The sequence below is a fragment of the Haemaphysalis longicornis genome, unplaced genomic scaffold, assembly GCF_048455015.1.
Source record: "Haemaphysalis longicornis isolate Haplotype H1 unplaced genomic scaffold, Haemaphysalis longicornis Haplotype H1 scaffold_10, whole genome shotgun sequence".
NCBI classification, from domain to species: Eukaryota; Metazoa; Arthropoda; class Arachnida; order Ixodida; family Ixodidae; genus Haemaphysalis; species Haemaphysalis longicornis.
In genome coordinates this window covers 150,570,294-150,590,889 of record NW_027526204.1, presented here as the reverse complement: position 1 = coordinate 150,590,889, position 20,596 = coordinate 150,570,294, and the positions used below count along the sequence as shown (strand labels likewise).

Genomic DNA, 20,596 nt, shown 5'->3' with positions numbered 1-20,596 from the left:
CTGAACACTTTGGATTTGCATAGCCATGTGGAGACTCGATGGAGTGGCAGTCTGGCGATTAATTTGCAGTTGATAGCAAATTAGAGCAGCTTTGTGACCCAGCCTGAAGTGCCGTTCTAAAGTACACGAGTCCTTGAGTGTCTTCAATGAGAATAAACTGGTTCAAGGGTGTAATTCCGACCCCAAGGATTAGCAGGGCCATTTGCACAATTTCACTTGCCAGTCATGTTTTGCTCCCAATCAGCTAGTACCAAACTTCCGTTTCTCTACTTGTGGATGGGAGCTAACTGCACTGTCCTAACCCTTAACGCACTCATTACCAGAAAAGTAACATTCGGCAAGGATTAAACAGTCACGATTAATGTGCCTTGGTGCCTTGTGAATGGTTGAGCCTATAAACTTGACCAGTACTCGTGTGCAGAAATGGGCAGCTTGGAACGCCTTGAAACTGAAACCTTGAAACTGGCGGTCGTGACCATTACAAGGCAGTATCTTAATTAACGGTACTGGAATACCTTGTACAGTAGGGAAGAAAAAAAAATACTCCCGCCCTATGTGTATTGTTTTTTCCGAAACATTCACAGACACTGCAAAAACTTTGTTTTGACGCAGCACATGCACCGTGTTCTGTCTTTGGCAGCAGGCCTTGTTAAGTTCGCTTTTCCGTTCAAATGTTTAGAAATCGGTAAATCTAGCAAATGCTGTCTGGGGTACCCCAACACTCAACCCAAGAGGCATCTAATCCAAGAGGTTGATAACACCCCCAAAGATAACAAAGTACACATAACTAGACACCATTCTTGTTTACCGTCTTTTATGTATCAAAGAATCATTCACTAGGACTGTCATCTTCCGACAACGCTTCTATGCTGTCCGCTGCACTGCAGAGTTCTTTGAGCTTGGCTTTTGTCAGTGTTGAAATCGTCCGCTTGACCTCCTGCTTAGCAGAGTCTAGCGCAAGTAGTTTCTTCTCCACTTCTGTCGACGCCTTTCTCGGCGCTATCGGCGCACAACAATCACTGTGGTCAGCGTTCTCTCGGCCTCTGGTGAAGTCTCCTGTAAATTGAGATTACTGGGGTTAGCCTGAAACCTGGAAAATTGTCAGGTGTATCTTTCACACTTGTAGGCAGCTGTTACAATAGCAGCATAAAGCTAGAAAATTTAGTGTCCTCCATTCACGTGTGCGTAGCTTCAAACATCCTCGCATTTGAATTTTTCTTGAGGACCAGTGCAGATATTTAGGCCTCAGTAGAAGCAATCTGTTCACACAGGTCTTGCTTAGGAGGACGTTGGGGAGGTGTGAGTACAGCATATGCGTGTTGTCCGTAAAAGTGCACTGTAAGGTGTGCCAGCTGTGGTAGCTGAAGTAGCTACCTTGCCAAGTTCTTGTCAATGCTAACAAACCCAAGTTGAGGGTGCAAAATAAAGGGTAAAACAGCCTTGCAGCAGACTGAAACACACCAGTTGTGCGTAATGGACAGAGGCATTGCCAACTGCACAAAATACCCAGTTGCTTTCGGAAGTGAGGCTGGTGAGGTGAGTGGAGCAAGGCTGTGTTCTGGGTCACTTATGGGAGGGGAAACAGGTATATTCTACGTGTGTACTAACATAGACTGCAAGAGGTTGGCTGAAAAGGGATTGTCAACTACTGTCCCATTCCTGGCGAACACTACCCACCATTGGGGAGGTGTGACGGAATGGTGGGAGGGAGGAGCTAGTTTAGCGCGAGAAGTTTGGTGCAAGAAAATGGCGAAGAGGCCTTGCAACAAGATGAAGTCAAAGCATGCAAGACTGTCATGAGAGAGAAACTTTGAAGTTCTGTCGCATTGCACCAGGTTGGCGTATGAAAGTTTAGCAGCAGTAAATGGCCAGCCAACCAACACTGTTGTTCTGTGCCTCTTGTGTTTGCTAAAATAATATATATATATATACTATATATTTTTTCAAAGTAATATCACTGTCTGTGAAGCATTGAGGTTATGCTTTCCACATCGCTCACCAAAACCACTCCATGTGGTGACCCTTTTTCATCGTAAAACAAATACCACCAGATATATATATCCTGCCTCCATTTGCTCTTAACCAGCTCTTAAGGGGGGACACTGCTCTTAAAACAGCTTCCTTTAATTGGTAAGTAAACTCTGAAACTTGCGTCTTGCTGCTTTGTTCCCACTGATTTCAAACGTGCCATTATTTTTTTAGCTGGTCAATTAGTTACCAAGATAATTATACATAATTAGCCATTTTTGGAGGAACAATAGCCATTTTGGAGGAATCATTAAACCTTGGTGGCACCAGTGGCAAAGAACCATTTCGAATGCCCATTTCAAAGACCAAAGTTTGATGGGCTGTAAAATTATTTCCAAGCGATGCATGAAAAAACTGCTTCGAATTATTGCATTCACCAGGGTTCATAGTATTGGAAAATTTAAAGATTACAGTTTTAGGAACAACACTGTTTTGTGTATTGTTCCTCCAAAAATGACTAATTATCTCTAATTGTCTTGGTGACTAACTGACTTATTAAAAAAATACGGGCATATTTGAAATCAGTGGGAAAAAAAAGCAAGCAAGACTGACGAGTTTTACAGAGTTTACTTTTAAAAATTAAAAGAGGTTGTTTTAAAAGCTGTGTCCCCCACCCATTTCGGGAGTCTCCAAGCCCACAAAAAATAAGTGCACGGTGTAGCCCATTCCTCAAGGTGCTCCGTACCGAAGGTGTGCTCCAGGCTGCAGTAGTAGTAGCCGTGCTCATCTTTGGGCTTGAGCATGCTCAGCAACTGCAGGCTGTTCACCTGCTGGCTCCCGAAGTGCTCGTCTGCAAACTTGGCATACCACTCTTCCTTCAGCTTGGATATCTCCTGAAACGTATAGTGGGCGGGCCAACACAAGGATGGTTTAGGTGCTGTCAGAAGGAATTCGAATTCACTGGTAGTTTTATTTTAAGCGAATCACTTTGTCCTGGGAGCATTTTCTCTTATGCACGTTTAGGGCAGCCCTTCCCAACAAACAACTGTCTGGCCGGCTTACAACAGCCGCTTAGAAAGAAAAGAAGGGAGGTGGAAAGGCAGAAAATAGTTATAGAAGATAGCATAGAAAAGCAGCTATAGTTGATGCTGATTTCCATTTTCTTTTCGTTGTTGCACTTGTAATGATGCGACGATTTCAAGATGCAGTCATTTATTTTGGCCAAAAACAACTGTACCTTGTCACACTGCTCTGCACGTGCGACCTCACTTGCCTTTCGATTAATGCTGCTCTAATTTGTTCAAACAAGCTGGCTTGTTCCTGCAAGGTCAAGAATGAGAAAGGCTGTTCCTGGAGCTGAGCCCCTTCACATCACAGGGCCGACACAATGTGTTCTGAAAGTATCACGCTAATGGTGTCACCGTGGGTAGCATTTCCAGGTTTTGTACTGGCAACGTCTCAATTTCATTTTTTGTGCAAATACCCGTGTACCCGCTGACCAAAAGTATGCAGGTCTTAACAAAACCTGCAGCTGAGCTAGTTGGTTCAGGGTGCTCAGTAGATGCGGACAAAGGGAGAAACAACCAGCATAAACAGGCACCAACTTCCAACTGTTTATTGTGGAGAAACCACCCTCGTTTACATGTAAAACCCGAGTACAAGTAACACAACGTGACGACAAAAATAATTCGGCGCCCTACCACTCCGTAAAAACGGATGACCAGCAAAGCTCATTGTAGTGGTAGAGCTGCCTTAGCAGCTAACTGTCATACAATTTGTTTTTGGGATACTTTCGATAACACGAGTTAGAGCCGTTTTCTGTAATCATACCCCCCTCCGTAGATAGCCACGCTTCACTGCGCAACAGGCAATGGGGGAAAACCAGCTTACAAAAACCAAGCTTGCACCAATGCCCTTAAAGATGGCTTCATCTCTAACCAGAGACGCATAGCTGTGAAGACTATTTTCCAGGGAACAATATAAGCCGCCTAATTAAAATCTGAAGGCTCTTGAGCCCTTTAAATTTTTAATAAATTTTTTCATACTGGGAACCGGTTTTCATGCGGAGGAGAAACCTGCTCCAAATAGCAGCAGGGACTGTCGTCGGGGCCAGCGCTAGAACAGCTTTGCTGTTAAAAGGAGACGTCGACGTGTGAAGGTAAAAAGCGCCAACACCAGCTCATTTCGAATGCGCGTCAGCACACACCAACAAAACACTAGAGACGTGAACTGATCCAAGCCCGACACCAAAACCTGAGCCCAACACCTAAGTTTCTGGCGAGGTGCTTAGACTGCGTATTTCGTTACAAGTGTAGAAACACTGGTGGAGCATCAAGCATAACATGCCCCAAATCTACCCTTTGGTAGAGCCTGTAGCTACCAAGCTATGAAGAAATTAAAGTCGTTCCCCTTAATGTGAAAACTGTCGCAAGTGCCGAGCAGTGATTCGCCATAATGGGCTGCAGTGCCGTTATCTGCTCACTGATACCACCCAATGCAATTCAAATTTCCCGCCTTCGGAATGCTCGCGTGCCCCCTGCCTGAAACTGCGCCAGCGGGAGTTCTGCTCTTTTTGTGCTTGCTTTTCCTCCCACATGTGCTGCCGTTGCACTGCCACTTATTTTCGCTTACTAGTATCATAAAAACCAACCCAATGAGCGTCCCTAACTAAATGAATGCGGGCGCTGGCAGTTAGTTACGCATATTTTGCCTCAAATGTACCTACAGTTTTCTTTGTGCTAAACAACGGGGAGATGTATGACAAGCGCCAGCAGTTCACAAGTTTCGAACGCTTATGTAAACCGCTTCGTTTTCGAAGCCTTTGGGTTGCATCGCGACGACAGCCACTACAACAGAACGCTATGTGACTCTACTTGGGTCCCGCGAGCGAGCCCCTAAAGGGCTCTGCACTTAGCTTGGGCTCCTGGACTGAAGAACCACGCCCATTTCTCTGCGAGGTAAAGCTCTCTACTGCTCTACTTCTAAAACTTGCACTACGTGAGCATGTGCCTGTTGAGCTGCGCCAGCTAAAACTGTTGGGCATTTATACAATGAGGGGATGCAGCCGAATGAGTGTCGGCTATTGCTATTGTTTCGTGCCACACTATGCGGACGTTGCGGAACCACTGACGGAAACTCTCGTTCAAAGATCGAACGTTTGTCTTAGAAAAAGCTGCACAACATAATCCGGATTAATCCGCAGTGTAATCCACGTTTGATCCAGAACTGTAGGTGGTCGTGACTATAGATGCATCCAACACGGCTTGGAGCTGTGCTTCTGCAGCAGGTGGAGAATGAGTCGCAAAATGCAACTTTTTTATCCTGGTCACTGGCAGCTGGTGAATTTGAAAACTTCACCATTCTTTCCTAAAGAAAGTTGAGAGAAGCGCGAAAGCTAAAAGCACGCCCAACTTGAAAGAGTGTCCAATCGATCGTTAACCCTTCGAGGACCTAAACTGCAAATGAAGAATGAAACCATGCGATGATTTTTTGCGGCCCACTAAGTACACGCATCTACGAACGATCTAAATGCATACCGATACGTGGTTTATGAGGTAAGGGCATACTATGCATACTCCTTGTTCATGATTGATGCTTGCGTTGTCTTATCTAGAACCATTCGCAATTTTCAAGTGACCGTTTTGACAAAGTGGAATCCTGTTTCACGCACGCACCGTCTGTCCAGAGGTCTTATCAGAGCTTTCCGGGCGACCAACCGGTCTGTGGGAAACTGCATTGGTCCTTTGACAAAACGCCATCGGTCCCACTGAAAAAAATACTATTTGGTAGGAGAAGAAGAGGCCCTTGTGTCCCTTTGCGTGCTAACACTGACACCTTGTGAAGGCGGCGGTTTCTTGTCGAAACTGATCATCATCCACTGGTCACACTGGTGTCGTCGGAAGGCGTAGGTAGAAGTCCGCTATAAATTGCGTGGTCTACCAGACATTTGCATTACAACTTTGACATTGCGTACCAAAAGGGAAGACTGTGTACCAGTGGTGTCAGTGGTGCTGTCGTGAATGCGACTACCACTAATAATGCGAAGGAAAATTTGACATCCACCCCAATGCAGCCGTAGGGCTACGAAGGAAAGCTGTATAGCTTTCTCGGAAACCACACAATCTGAAAATAGTCCGTCAAGCTACGCCAGTGGTTTTTTTTTCTTTTTCTGCCCATCTCTTTTTAGGGCCTGTTTTCCCTACATCCCCAACCCCTAGCAGAGAAGCATGTAGGTGATTAAGAACGCCGGCAAAACTCTCTGCTCTTTCAATAAAGAGCCTTCTCTCTCTCTCTCTTTGCAGTTGAAGAAAAAGATTCTATTCTATTCTATGGGATTCTATTTTCCCTTTTGCAGCCATGCTTCCCACAAAAGTGCTGTTCCTTTTCCAAGCACAAACAAGCTAAAATATCCACACCTATATTTGCAATTTGAACATCCTCAAGGCAACGACGATAGCAGCTTTTGGAACCGGCTTCACTCACTGTTTTGTGCTTGCATGTTCGAGAGACTTTTGCCAACGTGAGATGTGGGACAAACGGCTTGCTTCCCGACAGGTCCAAGCCTCCCTTTTGGAATTCCTCCACGCAGACATCGGCCACCGTCTTGAGACGTGAATCTGTGTCTTGGTCCGCAGTCTTCACGTACAGCACCTTTGGATGGCGATGGTTTTCGAGGGCTCTTTTTTAACCAGCAGTAGCGGCACTCCTTAATGCTGCTGTTTTGCTAACCGATAACAGCAGTACAGACAAACTATCGTACAGTCTTTTTCAAAATTTTGTAGGCCAAGTCAAAAGTACGCAGGCCCCAAAAAGCTCAATGTTCAAGCTTACATCCTGACCGAGGCTGAAGCGTTTTATGCTAGAAAGCTAGAGAAAACACCTTTGTTTCTTACTGTCATAACATATTTTTGTCACATGCAAAGGTAAAGCTTATTCTTTTAACTCTTTATGGTCAAGAAGGCTTAGGGTCAGCCTAGAAAATTTTGACAAAGGGTGTAGTACATATAGTGTAACATGCAGCCTCTACGCAGAATCTCTGTCAGGCCTGGCAAACCATGCCTCTCCCAAATACCTACACAGGTAAGGGGCTACGAAATATTTTGATCTTACGAATGATGTGAACTGAATTGTTTAAAAAATAGAAAAGGCTCTACGTTCTCAATTTCTTTCTTTTTCACATGACAGCTAGGTGTACCCAGTCAGCTTGCGTGTTGCCCCTTAAAAGCTGAGTAAAATCATCCTTCCTCTTGGAGCCCCGGACGTTGTTACTGCATCTCCACAAATCCTGGTGCTACCAGCAGGCTAAGGCAGAATTGTACATAGCAAGTTAGCCTACCTTGCAGGTCTGCACCTGTTCTTAAGTTTCACATTAAAGCAGTATGAACAGTTAATATAGGAGATGTTGTGGGGAGAACTTTAATACTGGCGAAAAACAAATATTTACTTCATAGGATCCACTTTGCTATGAAGCTATTTCATAGGATCCACTTAGCTACCAAAGCAAGAAAAAACGTCTCGGTGAAGAACTATCTGCCACACGTCTGCTGTCCAAAGTTGACAACCCCTGTTATCAAGAATGGAAGAAGAAAAGCATGTAATAGAATTGCAGCTGGGAATGGCTCAGGTGACAATCTATAGCAGATAGCTCACCATTTAGTAGTCTAATGCAGACATGCATATTCCATACAGAAATTTTTTTGTTGCCTTTGTCTAACACTTTTTCCATGAGTAACTAAAGCAAGCCTCAAACTTTGGCATTATTCAATGTAAAATGCTGACAAATAAACTGCTTGTTACTCCTCTTATCTCTTTTTACAACATGAACACATGCCACTGCGAGCCTATTCAAGACACACAAGCTTACTGACTTCTCTTTTGAAGTGGTCCAGTCCAGCAAACTTCAGGACTATGGGGGTTGCTTCAATATCTTCTTTGACACGCTCATAACAACGACTCAATGCCTCCTTGGCACTGAAAGTAATGCAAACAGATTTCTTAGTATGTTAGATGGGCTGTCGAGTAAACACTCTCGAAACCTCCAATTGAAACGATAGATTTCTGCCCCGCACCCCCTTTCCTAAGCGATGTACTAATCGCAATCATTTTGCAATGCAGCGAGCCACATTCTAGCTCCGGATTCCCATAAGAGTGAGTTTTCCCAGCCTCCCTTTTCAGACGGTGCTCTCATAACCGTAGTTACAGCCTCAGTTAAGACCGAGCAGAAGCAGGGTACCAAAGCCATCTCTCCACTGCTGCGGCTCTGTGTTTCCTCGCATACTACTCCCCTCTTCTGCTTTTTCCCTCGCTTTCACCGTCACTGATATCGCTGTTGCGCTCTTCCAGCCTCCTCTGTTCCAATAGAGTGTTTGCTCAGCTACACCGAGGCCAAATGCATGAATGGGCAATTACGCGCAGCGCTTTAAAGCTCGTCTAGTCTGTGGCAAATGCCCGAGTCAAAGAATGCCGAGCCGGCAAGAAAGAGGCGGGTGTGTTTCCGTTACTAGGCGATGGCCAGGCGCATTGGGCATGCGCAAAGCAGCTTATCCGCTAAACGTAAGAATGCCAAGCCAGCAAGAAAGAGGAGGGTGCACCTTTGCTGCTGGCAGAAATGTTTTTAATGCTGTTTTGCCTTGTTGGGCTGTTCCTGCTTGCTGTGTACCATAAAGTTCCGAAAGAACATCCACCCAAACTACAGAGATATCAAGTGAAGAATACAGTATGGGCGAACTTACGGGTCAGGTGCAAAAAACTACAAAAAGTGGCCGCACCGCCGACCAAAACTGTGGAGATATCAAGTAAAAAAGCCAGACAGTTTTATGTCTCTTTTGTTAAAAATCGAAACATCAGCGGTGTTCACGACGGTGGGACGTTTTTGTGGAGGGGGCTTTCCGGGCTTTCGAAGACGTCGAGGCTAACACAATTTTAGGGGCTGGGAGATCTTTGGGGTCTGTTAATTAATTGAATATTTCGCCCCTAAAGAGGGGTAGGCGATGCTTTGGGGGGGGGGGGGGGGGGGGGGCGTTCTCTCGGAACTTTGCAGTATGTAGCCTATGGTAGTAGTGCTGTTTGTGTAGGCATGGGTAACGCAGGATTATCAGCTGGTGGTGTGGTGCAATGATGGGTAAAACAAGCAGAACTACAGCCTTGCTAATCCAAGGATCACCAGGGGGCAGCGCCCCACTCCCGCGCTAATCTCGAATTCACCCAGCGAAATGACACGTTTCATTTTTGTGCCTACTTTCAGTGGGTACGTGGGATGGGAAATGGCAACGAATTAATTTCAATAAAATTTGTGCCCGAGCGAAAAATTTCTGTTCTTTTTTAATAAAGATTTGTTTCAGTCATTCATTCATTCATTCTGTTCTCAATTTCCTCACGCATCCTAGGCTCTTTTGCACACCTTCAGGGTCGCTGAAAAAAGCCCACATGAAGACGTGTGCTTTGCAGTGAAGGAGGAAGATGCATTTGTCTTGCAGCAAAGCCAACTTTTGCTGCAACTCTGCAATTTTGTCATTTGTAAAGCTGGAATATTTTGCATGGTAAAAATGTATAAACTCCCTTTTCAACTTATTCGATGTTCCGATTATTCAAATTTCAGGGTTTTATACACCAACCTACATCAGGACTATGAGGTGTGGCGTAGTGGAGGGCTTTGGATTAATTTAAACCATCTAGGGATCGTTTAACATGTGTCAATATGTCAATCGGCATTTTCATTTTCCGTCCCCATCAGAAAAAAGGCTACCGCGGCCAAGATCAAACTGCATCCTTGTGCTCAGCAGCACAGCGCCTTTGAGGCACTATGGGTGAAGTCTCGAATATTGCCACGCCGCGAAGTTATTTGTGTGTGATTCCAGATTCCTTTGCCTCCCGAGCTTCTCATGTCGCATGTTATATATCACCACCGGGATGAATGCAAAGCTGCTCTTGAATAGTGGCTTCGTACATGAGAACCAATAAACAGCATTCATATAAAATGGAACCTTGTTTTCTGGAAAACAATACACTTATTCTAGAACTTCAATACTGAGGCACACCATTGCTAGGCTGAAAACAAAAACTTCAAATGGGAGAACCTTGCAACAACAGCGCTGGGAGCGAGTGCTCGTTTCTTTCAGTGAGAAGCAGACAAAAGCTTTGCCGTCCCTTCCTAAAGAAAGTTGAGAGGCGCGAGAAAGTTTTTTTACGTCAAAATCGTCAGATCTTCAAAGACCCAAATCGCAAACAAAGGATGAACCCATGCAACGATTTCTTGTGCACTAAGTAAATGCACCTACGAACGATTTAAATGTATACCAACACATGGTTTATGAGATAAAGATGCAGTAGCCCAACATTTTTTCGGACTTGGAGAAATTTATAAACTTGCTGGTTATTTCAGACGTTCCCGAGGAACTGCCAGCTGTCTCCTAGGAGTAAGGGCTCATTGATTTTTTGGACTGCTCTTTTATTCGGACAATTTTTCATTTCCCTCCAGGCCCGAAAAATCGGTCGGCTACTGTATACTATTTTATCAAAGCACTCCGACAGGCTAGTTGGTCTGACTTGATGGAAATAAAATAGCGCTAAAAGGACAGGACGAACAGAAGAAGACACCTTCTGTTTGTCCTGTCCTTTTAGCACAATTTAATTTCCAATATGTATACTATTGTGTTCCTTCTTCGTGATCGATGCGTGTACAGTAGACTCTCGATAAACGGAACTTCAAGGGACCGAAAAAATTAGTTCCGTTTAACAGGAGTTTCGTTTAACAGGAGTTCCGTTGACTGAGAGAGATGAGTGCAAGTGCAAATTTATGTGCGTACACACTCTTAATACCACTTCATGGAACTCTAAGCACTAGAGGGTGAATGTAGCTGATAGTTTTTCAGAAAGCAAGAAAACTACAAGAGGTTTAGGCACAGCATTCACAAAGCTGATTTGGCAACAATGAGTCGCTGTGCACTACAAAATTCATCCACTACTTTTGTTTGAGTCCTTGCAACAGCATCTTCACCGAGGCTAGAGGCCTCAACTTCGCGAGTGCTTACGAGCCACCGAATTTAGAAGACGGCAACGCGGTAATGAAGTGCGAATAGCACCACAATGACACAAACGAGGCGGCAGCAGCTGAGCCCTGTAACCTTGGCATCTTGAATCGAGAGCGAACGACTGGAACAAGAACTGCGATGTTGCATTCGTTGCGCTGACACGACTAGCCGCTTACGAGAGGAGGCTTACGAGGCCAATGAGGCTAAAAAACATGAAGGAAGAAAAAAATAAAAACGAAACAGCCGGAACCGTAAAAAGCTGATTCTCAAGCCAATGGATTTCCCAAGTTTCATTTCTAGTTCCGTTTACACGGTGACGCAGAAACTTTAGTTCCGATTACCGAGAGTTTTAATATGTTATCTGAATACAAAACCAACCAACTTACAGGCTACTGTTCCGTTTAAGCCATTTCCGTTTATCGAGATTCTACTGTACTTTCTTATCTAGAACCGTTCCTTTTTCGCAATTTTAAAGCAACCACTCTGACATGATAGAAGCTTGGTTTCACGCACACGCCGTGTGTCCAGCAATCTTATCAGAGTTTTTTGGTCGACCAATCGGTATATGGGGAATTGTATTAGTTTTTTGACAGGACGCCATCGGCCCCATTAGGAAAGCTTTTGCCTTAAAAAGCTTGGTTGACATCTTTGCGTTCATCAGTGCCCCTAGTGCAACATTTCTCTCAATGTACCGTTGCAGTGAGTCGTCGTCGTCATTCACCCGCAGCACAAGAAGGGTGATGTGTAGTGTCGATATTGCCACCAGTGATCTGACGACTTTCGGTTCCTGGTCTTGCATGTGCAGCTGAACTTTTTTTGCCGTTTTGTGGACCTGGCAGAGACGACATCATTTAGTTCAGTGTACGCAAGTCATGCGGACGACATGCGCTGCATACAGCGGCGTAGACTGCAGCCCAACTCCTTCTGTATTGCACATTGCGTATTCTCAGTTGCTGCATTGCAATAGCCTCGTTATACTGGTCAACCATTTTAGAATACATTCGATTGATCCGTTTTTACTGCAGTATTCAAGCTTTTGAACATCACAGCATGCAGAACGAATTGCACCGTAATGGCAGTGCTCGCAAATGCAAACTATGGCTTAAATTCTTTTGCACCGAAACAAAAGGTATTGTCTGCAATAAATAGTATGCCAGGGCTCTGGGTCTATTTGGAGGCTTTCGAATACAGCAGCCATTAAAGGCCAACTGCACTGAAATTTCACGTCAGCCATCTATTTTGAATGCACAGTACTTACCACCAAACCAACTGGTAGCCCTGTGAAATGCCTTGTTGATGAGTTAGAAATGTTTAAAAAAATGGCAGCATCTCCCACTCCGTGGATGATCGCCAGGGTGCAGGGACTCAAAATTACACCCAAGTTGCGCCCCGACCATCATTCGATTTTAGTTGCTTTTTCTCCGCTTGCCGCGCTTTCGTTTATTCGGGGAAGCTCGTTGTCTTCGTAGACATTGAGCAGCAGTGTGACCCTTCTTGCGTTCGTTTCCGTCCATGGTGGGAAGAGAGTGTGTGATTTCCGGAACCCTCTGATATACCGCAGCGCCATCTCGTGCTTACGCGTAGTGCCATCTAGTGTAGTTCGATGCAGTCACTGCGTATTATAACTTGATCACAAGCTGACTACACCGATGTTTTTGTGCGTTTTCTCGTTGCTAGGTGCCTGTTTCCAAGTGTTTTGGAGTGTTCTTGTAGCCTTTTAGGTTGTTTCCGTACAGATTTTCGCTTGATAGTGTTGTGCGCACGGATGAACGCGGACGGACATGGGGAGGTCCTAATTTGCTTCGCACCGTTACCAGTAAGCCGTTTGACTCTCGGGTACTAACTCATGGTCGTAGCCCAGTGGGTAAGACGACTGACGCTACTCTGTCTGGTCTACCAGACACAGGCTCGAATCCTGCCGGTGCCTGTGTGATTTTTTGCGATTGTAAATTATATATGCGCACAGACGCGGACGGACATCGTGCAATCCTAAGGTGCTCCGCACCTAAAATAGCTCCGTAGCAGGCGACTCTGCACCTGCCGGCGGATCGTGCAAAAAGCCATGAAGGGGAAGTAACATTCCGGCTGGCTGGGTGCTTCCAGTCAGTCAGGAGAACTGGTCTAGCTCTGCTGGGCGTGTTTCTCTTACGGCTTCCCCACTCATGAAGCGATTGCGTGCAGGTTTGCTCCGGCCGGCTGTACTGTCACTTGAGCCTGGTTAATATGGCTCTTATAAACATCAGTTTCAAAATTGCTGATTTTTGCTGGTCGTTTGTGCTGGGCAGGCACATATTTCAGCTGTCATATTTTGCACCTTGCAGCCTTATAAGGCAGACTATACGTAAATGGGGTATTCAAGAGGCAGAAATTTTCAGTGCAGTTGGCCTCTAACGGGACCATAAAGACAACCTGCAACTTTGTTTTATTCAAAAGAATTAAGGTTTTATAGTAGCCTCAGCAATTGTCCAGCAGCAAACAATGCTTATTCGGGGAGAAACATTGAGTATGACTCGCCTAACACTATGCCAGTTGGCCGATGTCATGGCAGTCATGTCCACTGCATGAGAGAATCTTTCGCATGGCGCCAGTGTTTCACAGCATTGGCCAGTGGTAGTTCCATATGCTGTGCATGTTTGTGCGTTAGAAATATTCACCCCACTATCCCTAATACTATAAAACAAATATGCATTGAATATTCAGCTCAAATAGCTCGTTCTACAAGCTTGTAGTCACTGTTAAATACGTTTAATTTTGTCGGCTTCAGTCACGTCCCATAATGCATCATTATTCTCCTGCCCGTTCTCCTCACTGTATAGCTTGAGTGAAGTTGGCACAAATGCAGCATGTGTTATTCCAATGACGCATTCTTTCAAACAAACCAAACCTGTATTTTGCCTTCATCGCCCCATTGAGATGTGCACTCCCAGATTCGTGTACAGCCGACTTTCGCCAAAGTTTAACCAGGAGATGGTTCTCACATTTAAATCGTCCACTTGTACTGCCACAAAGTAGTTTGGCCGTTTCCTTTTCTCTGCACCCTTTTTCGGCTTCTTTCCAGAGGATGACCCAAAGGCACCTTTAACAACAATAAAGAAATGCAATCAGCACCTCGTCCATGGCTAAAGCCCAACACCCTCTGCAGCAGCCAATTTAACTGACCTGTAAACAATGGCTTGAGGCTGTACACAGGGTCGTTTTCATCCTCCGTTTCTTCCGAGGAAACCAAGCCAGGAAGTTCGGAAATCCAGGCGGATTCCTCGCTTCCTGGCTCCGTGTCGACCTCACACTCGACACTGAGGTCTTCGCCCGAAGAACTCTCGTCGTTAGCGACGCTAGCCTGGCGCACGACCGCTTTCTTTTTCGCTCTGCGTTTTCGCGGGCGGCGTTTGGCAGGTGTGGTTACCGCCGCACAGTTCGCCCCTTCGCCATCACCACCACCGACCTCGTTCTGCAGACAGGAAACAATTGGCACGCTTTTTATTACACGCCATCGGGAAACCCGCATAAAATTAACAGCAAATGGCGAAAAAAGAAAAAAGAGTCGCTAGTTTTAAAAGGGTCGCCTTACGACGGCAGACGACTTGGGTCTCGCTTTTTGCGCGGGAAATTTCGGGTCAACGGACGTTGCACTCGCCGGGCCCGCGGCACCTCCAGTTTCGTCCCTTTTCGCGCCACCAGAAACCGCGGGAAAACCGCGGGTCGACGGCTCGGGTTTAGTTACACCGGCGACTGAGTCCACGGGAGCGTCACACAGGCTCCAGTCCAGTATGGCGGGGTCCTCGGCTGAAACATTTCCCGCGCCCTCGTTCTCGGGTAGCGGTGGTTCGGACGAAACTTCGTCGACGCCCTGCTTCTCTACGTCGGCGTGTCCAATGCCTAGCGCTGAACGGAGAGCGCACTCGACGTCGGTGCTTGACGGCTTGTCGTCGCTTCGACGTAGCTCCGAGGAGCTAGCCGCGAGGGCCTCACCACTTGAAAACGGAGGCCTCCGCTCCGAAAACGAAGGCAGGTTTTTCTTGGAGACGACGATGGCCGTCATCGGCGGCGCGCTGGGATGGCTGTCGCGCGAGCCAGGCATGCTGCCGCCTGCACGAGGGTTGGTGCGGGTGCGAGCGAGCCGTGGATACGGCGAGAGCAGGGCGAGGCAGCAGCCGACCGGTGTGACACATGGGGGCCCACGGAAACGTAGGAGTAGGTGACGTCCCGCAAGGACGGCTGACCCACTGCTCATTGAAAACGACTAGCCCTTTTCTGCTGCAGTTTCATAAATCCGGAGTAAACAGCGCGTTAGCTTGCAGCTGCGACATAACGGGGATGGGAGAAGGATGAAAAACAATTCGCATTTGGATTTTTCTTGGCTCGGCCGTTTACTTGAACAACAACAAAAAAGCCATCATAAATGCTATACTTTATTAACAATTTGCTTTTGTTACCTAAATAAAACTTTAATTCTTTAATATTAACTTCAGTTTCTTAATTTCTGATAAATAATTTTTAACTTTTAGAGTTTGATGATTTGGTTTTGGTTTCAGCCCGTGAATGGCGCGCCAAGCGTATCCTTCGTGCGAGAGGTGCCAACTGGATTTTGTAAATAATGGGGGTTTGTACGTCGGTGTGAGCCCAGTGTACCATTGACCTTTTTCGTGCGTGTGCGTGCACCGTTCATCGATGGTCGCCCGGTCGAGTGGCCCGTGGATCGCGCTAGCCGGTTACTGAGGCCGGAGACCGTTGGCGAGCGCTATGCGGGAACGCCCAACGTAAACGGAGGGCCAATTCCGAGTTCAGCGGACAAGGTAATTACGCCTGTCCTAATCTTGTTACACGGCGCAGACACAGCGGACCCCCCTTCGCGGGGCTCACGTTGGACAAAACATGTATGACCCCGCTGCATTAAAACACTTCCTTTCCCCACCTTAGTATTCAATCGCAACACTGTCTATGCGCTGGAGGCCTATTGCAAGACTTCGCTTCTCTTGCAACTAAAGCGACCGGCAATTCCGGTCTCTAATCTGGTCGAATTGCTCACCTGGTTCTTTAGTTCTCCGCTAGAGTAGATAAAGTTCAAGGCAGTTTCGCTAAGCGGCCGATGCTGCGGTTAGCCTGGCCGTAGCTCTTGTGGATCTGTGTGTCTCGTACGCGCGAAACTCGCGCGACGGGTAAAGGTTCGGAATCAATCCCTGCACCTGTCGCGTGGGTCATAAGGAGTGACATTTTCCCTAATTTCATTTTTTTTTTTACCGAGTGAATCGGTTGATGTGTACATCGGACAGGCGAACTGTCGCCAGACCCGCGGCTCGGGCCGACGGCTCGGTTTCAGCGATCGTAGCCACTGAGAAGTGGCGATTGGGAAAAGGGGCGTGCGTGATATCCCGCTGTTATCTCCGGTTCAGCGATCGCATTGTCTGCGCTGAAACGCGGCACGAGCCAGTGTTTCATTTCTTCGGCATTCTTTCTTTGGCAATAATTCTCACGCTGTGAAGTGCGAATTCCTGTCCAGCGCTGTTGCTGTTTAAGTGGGATCGCGATTTTCAGCGTGTCGTAACGGCATCGCTAGTTTTCGTACACGTGCAAGTTGGTGGTCATAGAGGTCCCTGCAATTGTCTGAGGACGACGGCGATTCCGTGCGTATGAACCTTGTAATTTCGTCTGCGTCGATTCTACGCGTCTTGGGCGCTTTCGCGTTTGTTTCGTATTGGCTACTTCCCGCCTCGTGATCATCGTTAAGTTAGAAAGTAACCGCAAACGTCCTCGAAGCAGCGATTCGGACTAATTTGCCTGTGGTTGTGTTTTTGGAGTCTCCGTAAAATGCAGCTCGGTCAGTCCGTCCGCACGGCAGTCGGGACCCTGGCCTTGAAATGCCCGAGACGTTGAAACGGCAGGTGCTGCTTCGACTTCAGTCTTGTTGACGACGTTCACTACGCTGGCAGAGGCACAAGACAAATTGTTTGAATCAAAACGGGATTGTAGCGGTATAGAAACATCGTGTGCAGGGCACAGCTGTGCTTTTGCTGCGCATTGCGCTGGTCATCCTAAACTTTGGCCGTTTTGAAAACTGACTTCCTAGCGCTTTGTATTCCTGCTTGGAGGCATTTCTTGTGCGTCAGTATTATATAAATGAGGGAACAAACTAAAGTCAGGATGTTTTTGCGCTCTGTGGGACCAAGTTGTGGTGTTCAGAGGCCAAGCTGGTGTTCAAGTTTCTGTTCGCGTGTCTATTTTTTGCTTCTTTCGAAGGTGGCGAGTTTGTGCAGATGAGCAAACACTACCCTGAATGGATTTTCCTTGACGGCTTCTGCGCACGCAGTTCGAACAGTGTGGCAGGATGAAGGCGCTGCCTTTACTGGTGGCTACTGCACCGAGGTCGTAACCTTTACCCACCACGGTGGTTCAGAGGCTATAGAGGGCGCTGTGCTGGTGAGTTTAGTGACGCAGGTTTGATCCTGGCCAGGGTCCTGGCCGCTTATCAGATGGAGGTGAAAAGCAAAAACACCCGTGTGCCTAGATTTAGGTCCAAAAGATCCCCACGTGGTCAATCCTCATAGCTACGGTTGTTCGTTTTTGGGTAAATGCCGATCTTACCCTATTCTTACACCCCAAACATGTTTCAGGAATTCGGGTTAAGCCCGGTTTCTCCCCGAATGGACCTTTTCAAAGGAGCGATCTGCACAGTTGTGGTCGGACGTTCCACCATTCTCGACCAGTACTTGCGGGAAGAAGGCGCACAAACACACCTTCCGAATTGATTGAGTATTGGAGTGACTCTACCACCCGTAAACTCAGGCGGGCAAATGCCACCATGACATTGTTGTGCCTAGCTAATGGAGGCTGTGTTGTCGAGAGAACCTTCTGCCAGTTGGGATACGTTCTTTGATCAGACAGGCCTCGAATGAAGACTGACAAGTTGTGCAAGCAGATCGCAATAATGTGTGTCAACAAGGATCAGGGAACAATTGATGGCCAGATTTTCGTGAATAGAACGTTTCATTTGATAGAAGTTATCAATACTATTTACTCTCATTATTTATTTATTTTCAAACAAATTCCAAATTTGGGAGAGCATTTTAAAGACAACCCTGAAGTCCCCCCGATTACCAGCTTGAAATGAACACCAATTTTAACGTGTTAGAGGTAAAAAGCTCGCGATAGCCTCTAAAATAAACTGTGTAAAAAAATAAACTTAGTCCATCTATCGATTTACCCCAAAAAACCCGAATTTTGGAGTGGTTACACAAAAACACCCGATTTTTCCCCGAATATCGGTTCGAAAAATAGCACCTGATTTTTTACCCCCCGATTTTGAAAAAAATATAACACCCGAAAACGAACAACCCTACTCATACCCCAGGTGTAGCTTCGGAGCGTTAAACCCTGAAAGTTTGAATTTAACAGTTGTCACCTTTCAGTGTTTGCACTTACACGCCAAGTTTGTTTGGCATGTGTGCCGAAATGAATGGCTTTTGTAGTCTTTACTTGTTGCTTTTTTCTGCATGTCAGCTACTTTGTGGTTACGGTGGATTTTTCTAATTGGACGGTGTTGAGAAACAAGGGGCAACAGAAAGGGAACAAACTTGCAGCTGTATTTTTTTTTTTTTTGTTCCCTCTCTGTGCCTCTCTGTGATGTTTTGTTGAGGGATATGCCAAGCCCACTGCAGCAGGTTTCTCAGGGAGAGAAATTTTATACGGTCAACTGACAGTGATATTAAAGTACAGCATCGTTCTACAAAAGGTGTCTTTTACACGATTTCCATCGTTCTCACTTGTGTAATGTCGACACCTCTTTATTTGTGTCCTGAGTGATGTGCGAAAAAGAACACGAATGTTTGCAGTAGGTGTGAGCAAATGAAGCGGTTAGAAAAAAAAAATCGCTCTCCATGTGGCCAAGGCACTCTGTTGATGGACTGGTGGGCTGTCTGCCTGCAGTCTTCATAATTGCAGAGTACAGGTACTTGTAAAAGGTCTACGAATGGAGGCAAAAAGCGGAAATGCCCATGTGTTCGAGATTTCAGCGCACGTTAAAGATCCCCAGGCGGTCAAAATTAATACAGAGCCCTCCACTACTGCATGACTCATAGCCATGGTGTAGGGTAATTCAATGCATTTAACAACACCAATTTCTTTTTAAATGTCTATGAAAATTGAGAATGTAGGTAAAAGCACACTTCGGGGAAATGAGGCAGCCCAGCAGCCAGCTTTCGTCCCTGTGACAGACTATTCTCATTCTAAAGAGTCAACTACACTTAATTTAAATCACTACTAGGCCTGTAAGGACGTCTGGAAGGAAAGAAAAGGAATTAACTTCAAACACCAAGGTCGCACTAGCTCCATAAACTCTTTTGGACCACCTCGCAAAAAATGAGTGCCACTGTGACATAAGCAGAGTATTGTCGATCAGTCAATCTAGAAACCAATCAATCGATAACTTGTAGTCCTGCATGGGTCCCCTCGGTCTTTTTACAAAGTCTTAAACTGAGTTTTGTGCGCAATCGATCGGTCAGAGTGGTGTGACCGCAGTTGAGCCGGTGGTCGGTGGCCCGGGGCTGACTCCCGGCAGTGTGGACTTGGCCATGGCCGCGGGTGAACGGAGCGCGGCCGAGAAGCGGCTCTTGGAGAACCTCCAGAACGACCTGCGGCTCCTTTCCAACGAGGCCAAGAAGAAGCACCCGCCTCTCAAGGAGGTGGGTCTCTCCTCCTAGTGTCACTAGATCTTCCTCAGTCACTAGTGTCACACTATCTCCCGTTTCACACGTCTCTCTGAGTTCACTCGAAAGTGAGGGAGTCTTGGAGTGAAGACTTGAAAGGTTCCACAAAACTGTAGCAAGCTAAAGGGCAATCTGTCCTTGAGAAGAAGTTTCTCCTTGAAACCTGATGTTGTTGGGTCAGGGTGATTTATTGGAAATGAAATCAAGGAATGCTGAAGCGTCAAAAACTGGGCCAGTTAGTATACATTCAGCGCAAACTTGATGGGACGAAGAGAAGGCAACAAAACAAGTGCTTCTCTTCATCTTGTAGAGTTTGCACTGTTGTTCTACCATTATGAATGCTGGCGATGAAAGAAGTTATCAAATGCAAATGCTTCTGCACAAGAGCCACAGAATCAATTTGTGCAAACACATAAACTACTTCTGAAATTCGATTGGAAGCTGGGGGTGTCTTTAGTTTATAACTGCATAGTTATATTGGCGGCTTCTTGGTGCATCCTAAGTGCTCATCTACTCGGGGTGTGTTGGTAGAGTAGTTTGAGGTTGCTGGTCTATTTCCCAAGTGGGGCCTGTTAGTCAAGGTTTTTTTGTGCTTGTTTCCTCAGTACACATTTGTAGCTTGGGGAATCTGGGATTGAATCAGGGTGATCATTCAGAGTTCCAGTCTGTGCTCTGTCAAGGCTAGATGCGTTTATTTTTCTGCAACTGATTCAAAGTTGACTATACAAGAGCCGGGCCGTTTACACATTTGGGGGGAAATCAACGCAATTCATAAATTTAATGTGGGAGTGTTGTGGATGGTGGAATTTGCCAAGGGGAATTTTGCTTTAATCTTGTTTCTGAAACTCCGCACTAAAAATGTTTGTGGCTATGCCTCTATATTGCATGGCTGTTCATATG

General features: G+C 46.2%; 2 protein-coding genes across 6 annotated transcripts in view; one reads left to right on the top strand and one right to left on the bottom strand.

The window, feature by feature from the left end:
- Positions 1 to 788: 788 nt before the first annotated feature.
- LOC144159630 (uncharacterized) lies at positions 789 to 15,364 on the bottom strand. Of its 2 annotated transcripts, XM_077691226.1 has the most exons (8): positions 14,566 to 15,364; positions 14,157 to 14,445; positions 13,976 to 14,073; positions 11,690 to 11,829; positions 7,836 to 7,938; positions 6,451 to 6,618; positions 2,714 to 2,861; positions 789 to 1,056 (listed from the first exon to the last, which is right to left on the bottom strand). In XM_077691226.1, the coding sequence occupies exons 1-8, from the start codon at positions 15,226 to 15,228 to the stop codon at positions 830 to 832; spliced, it is 1,836 nt and encodes a 611-aa protein (XP_077547352.1). In that variant the 5' UTR covers positions 15,229 to 15,364; the 3' UTR covers positions 789 to 829. The 2 variants fall into 2 exon arrangements, with proteins under 2 accessions (XP_077547352.1, XP_077547353.1); XM_077691227.1 differs by lacking the exon at positions 2,714 to 2,861 and having other exon boundaries at positions 863 to 1,056; positions 14,566 to 15,363.
- A 189-nt stretch (positions 15,365 to 15,553) lies between these two features.
- Positions 15,554 to 20,596, top strand: part of Mon2 (Mon2 homolog, regulator of endosome-to-Golgi trafficking) — a 206,971-nt gene continuing 201,928 nt past the window's right edge. For 3 of the 4 annotated variants that reach the window (XM_077691219.1, XM_077691218.1, XM_077691216.1), the window contains exons 1-2: positions 15,554 to 15,790; positions 19,509 to 19,672. In XM_077691219.1, the coding sequence (XP_077547345.1) occupies positions 19,562 to 19,672 (111 nt within the window). In that variant the 5' untranslated portion in view covers positions 15,554 to 15,790; positions 19,509 to 19,561. Of the gene's footprint in view, positions 15,791 to 16,382; positions 16,619 to 19,508; positions 19,673 to 20,596 lie in introns of those variants that run through there. The other variant, XM_077691217.1, reaches the window with a different exon arrangement.

Excerpts from the sequence above, each read along its gene's own strand:
- LOC144159630 (XM_077691226.1), bottom strand. The coding sequence starts at position 15,228 with ATGAGCAGTGGGTCAGCCGTCCTTGCGGGACGTCACCTACTCCTACGT. Across the intron at positions 14,074-14,156 it reads CCTCAAGCCATTGTTTACAG|GTGCCTTTGGGTCATCCTCT; the intron begins GTCAGTTAAATT and ends TTGTTGTTAAAG. Across the intron at positions 11,830-13,975 it reads TACAAGTGGACGATTTAAAT|GTCCACAAAACGGCAAAAAA; the intron begins GTGAGAACCATC and ends CGTCTCTGCCAG.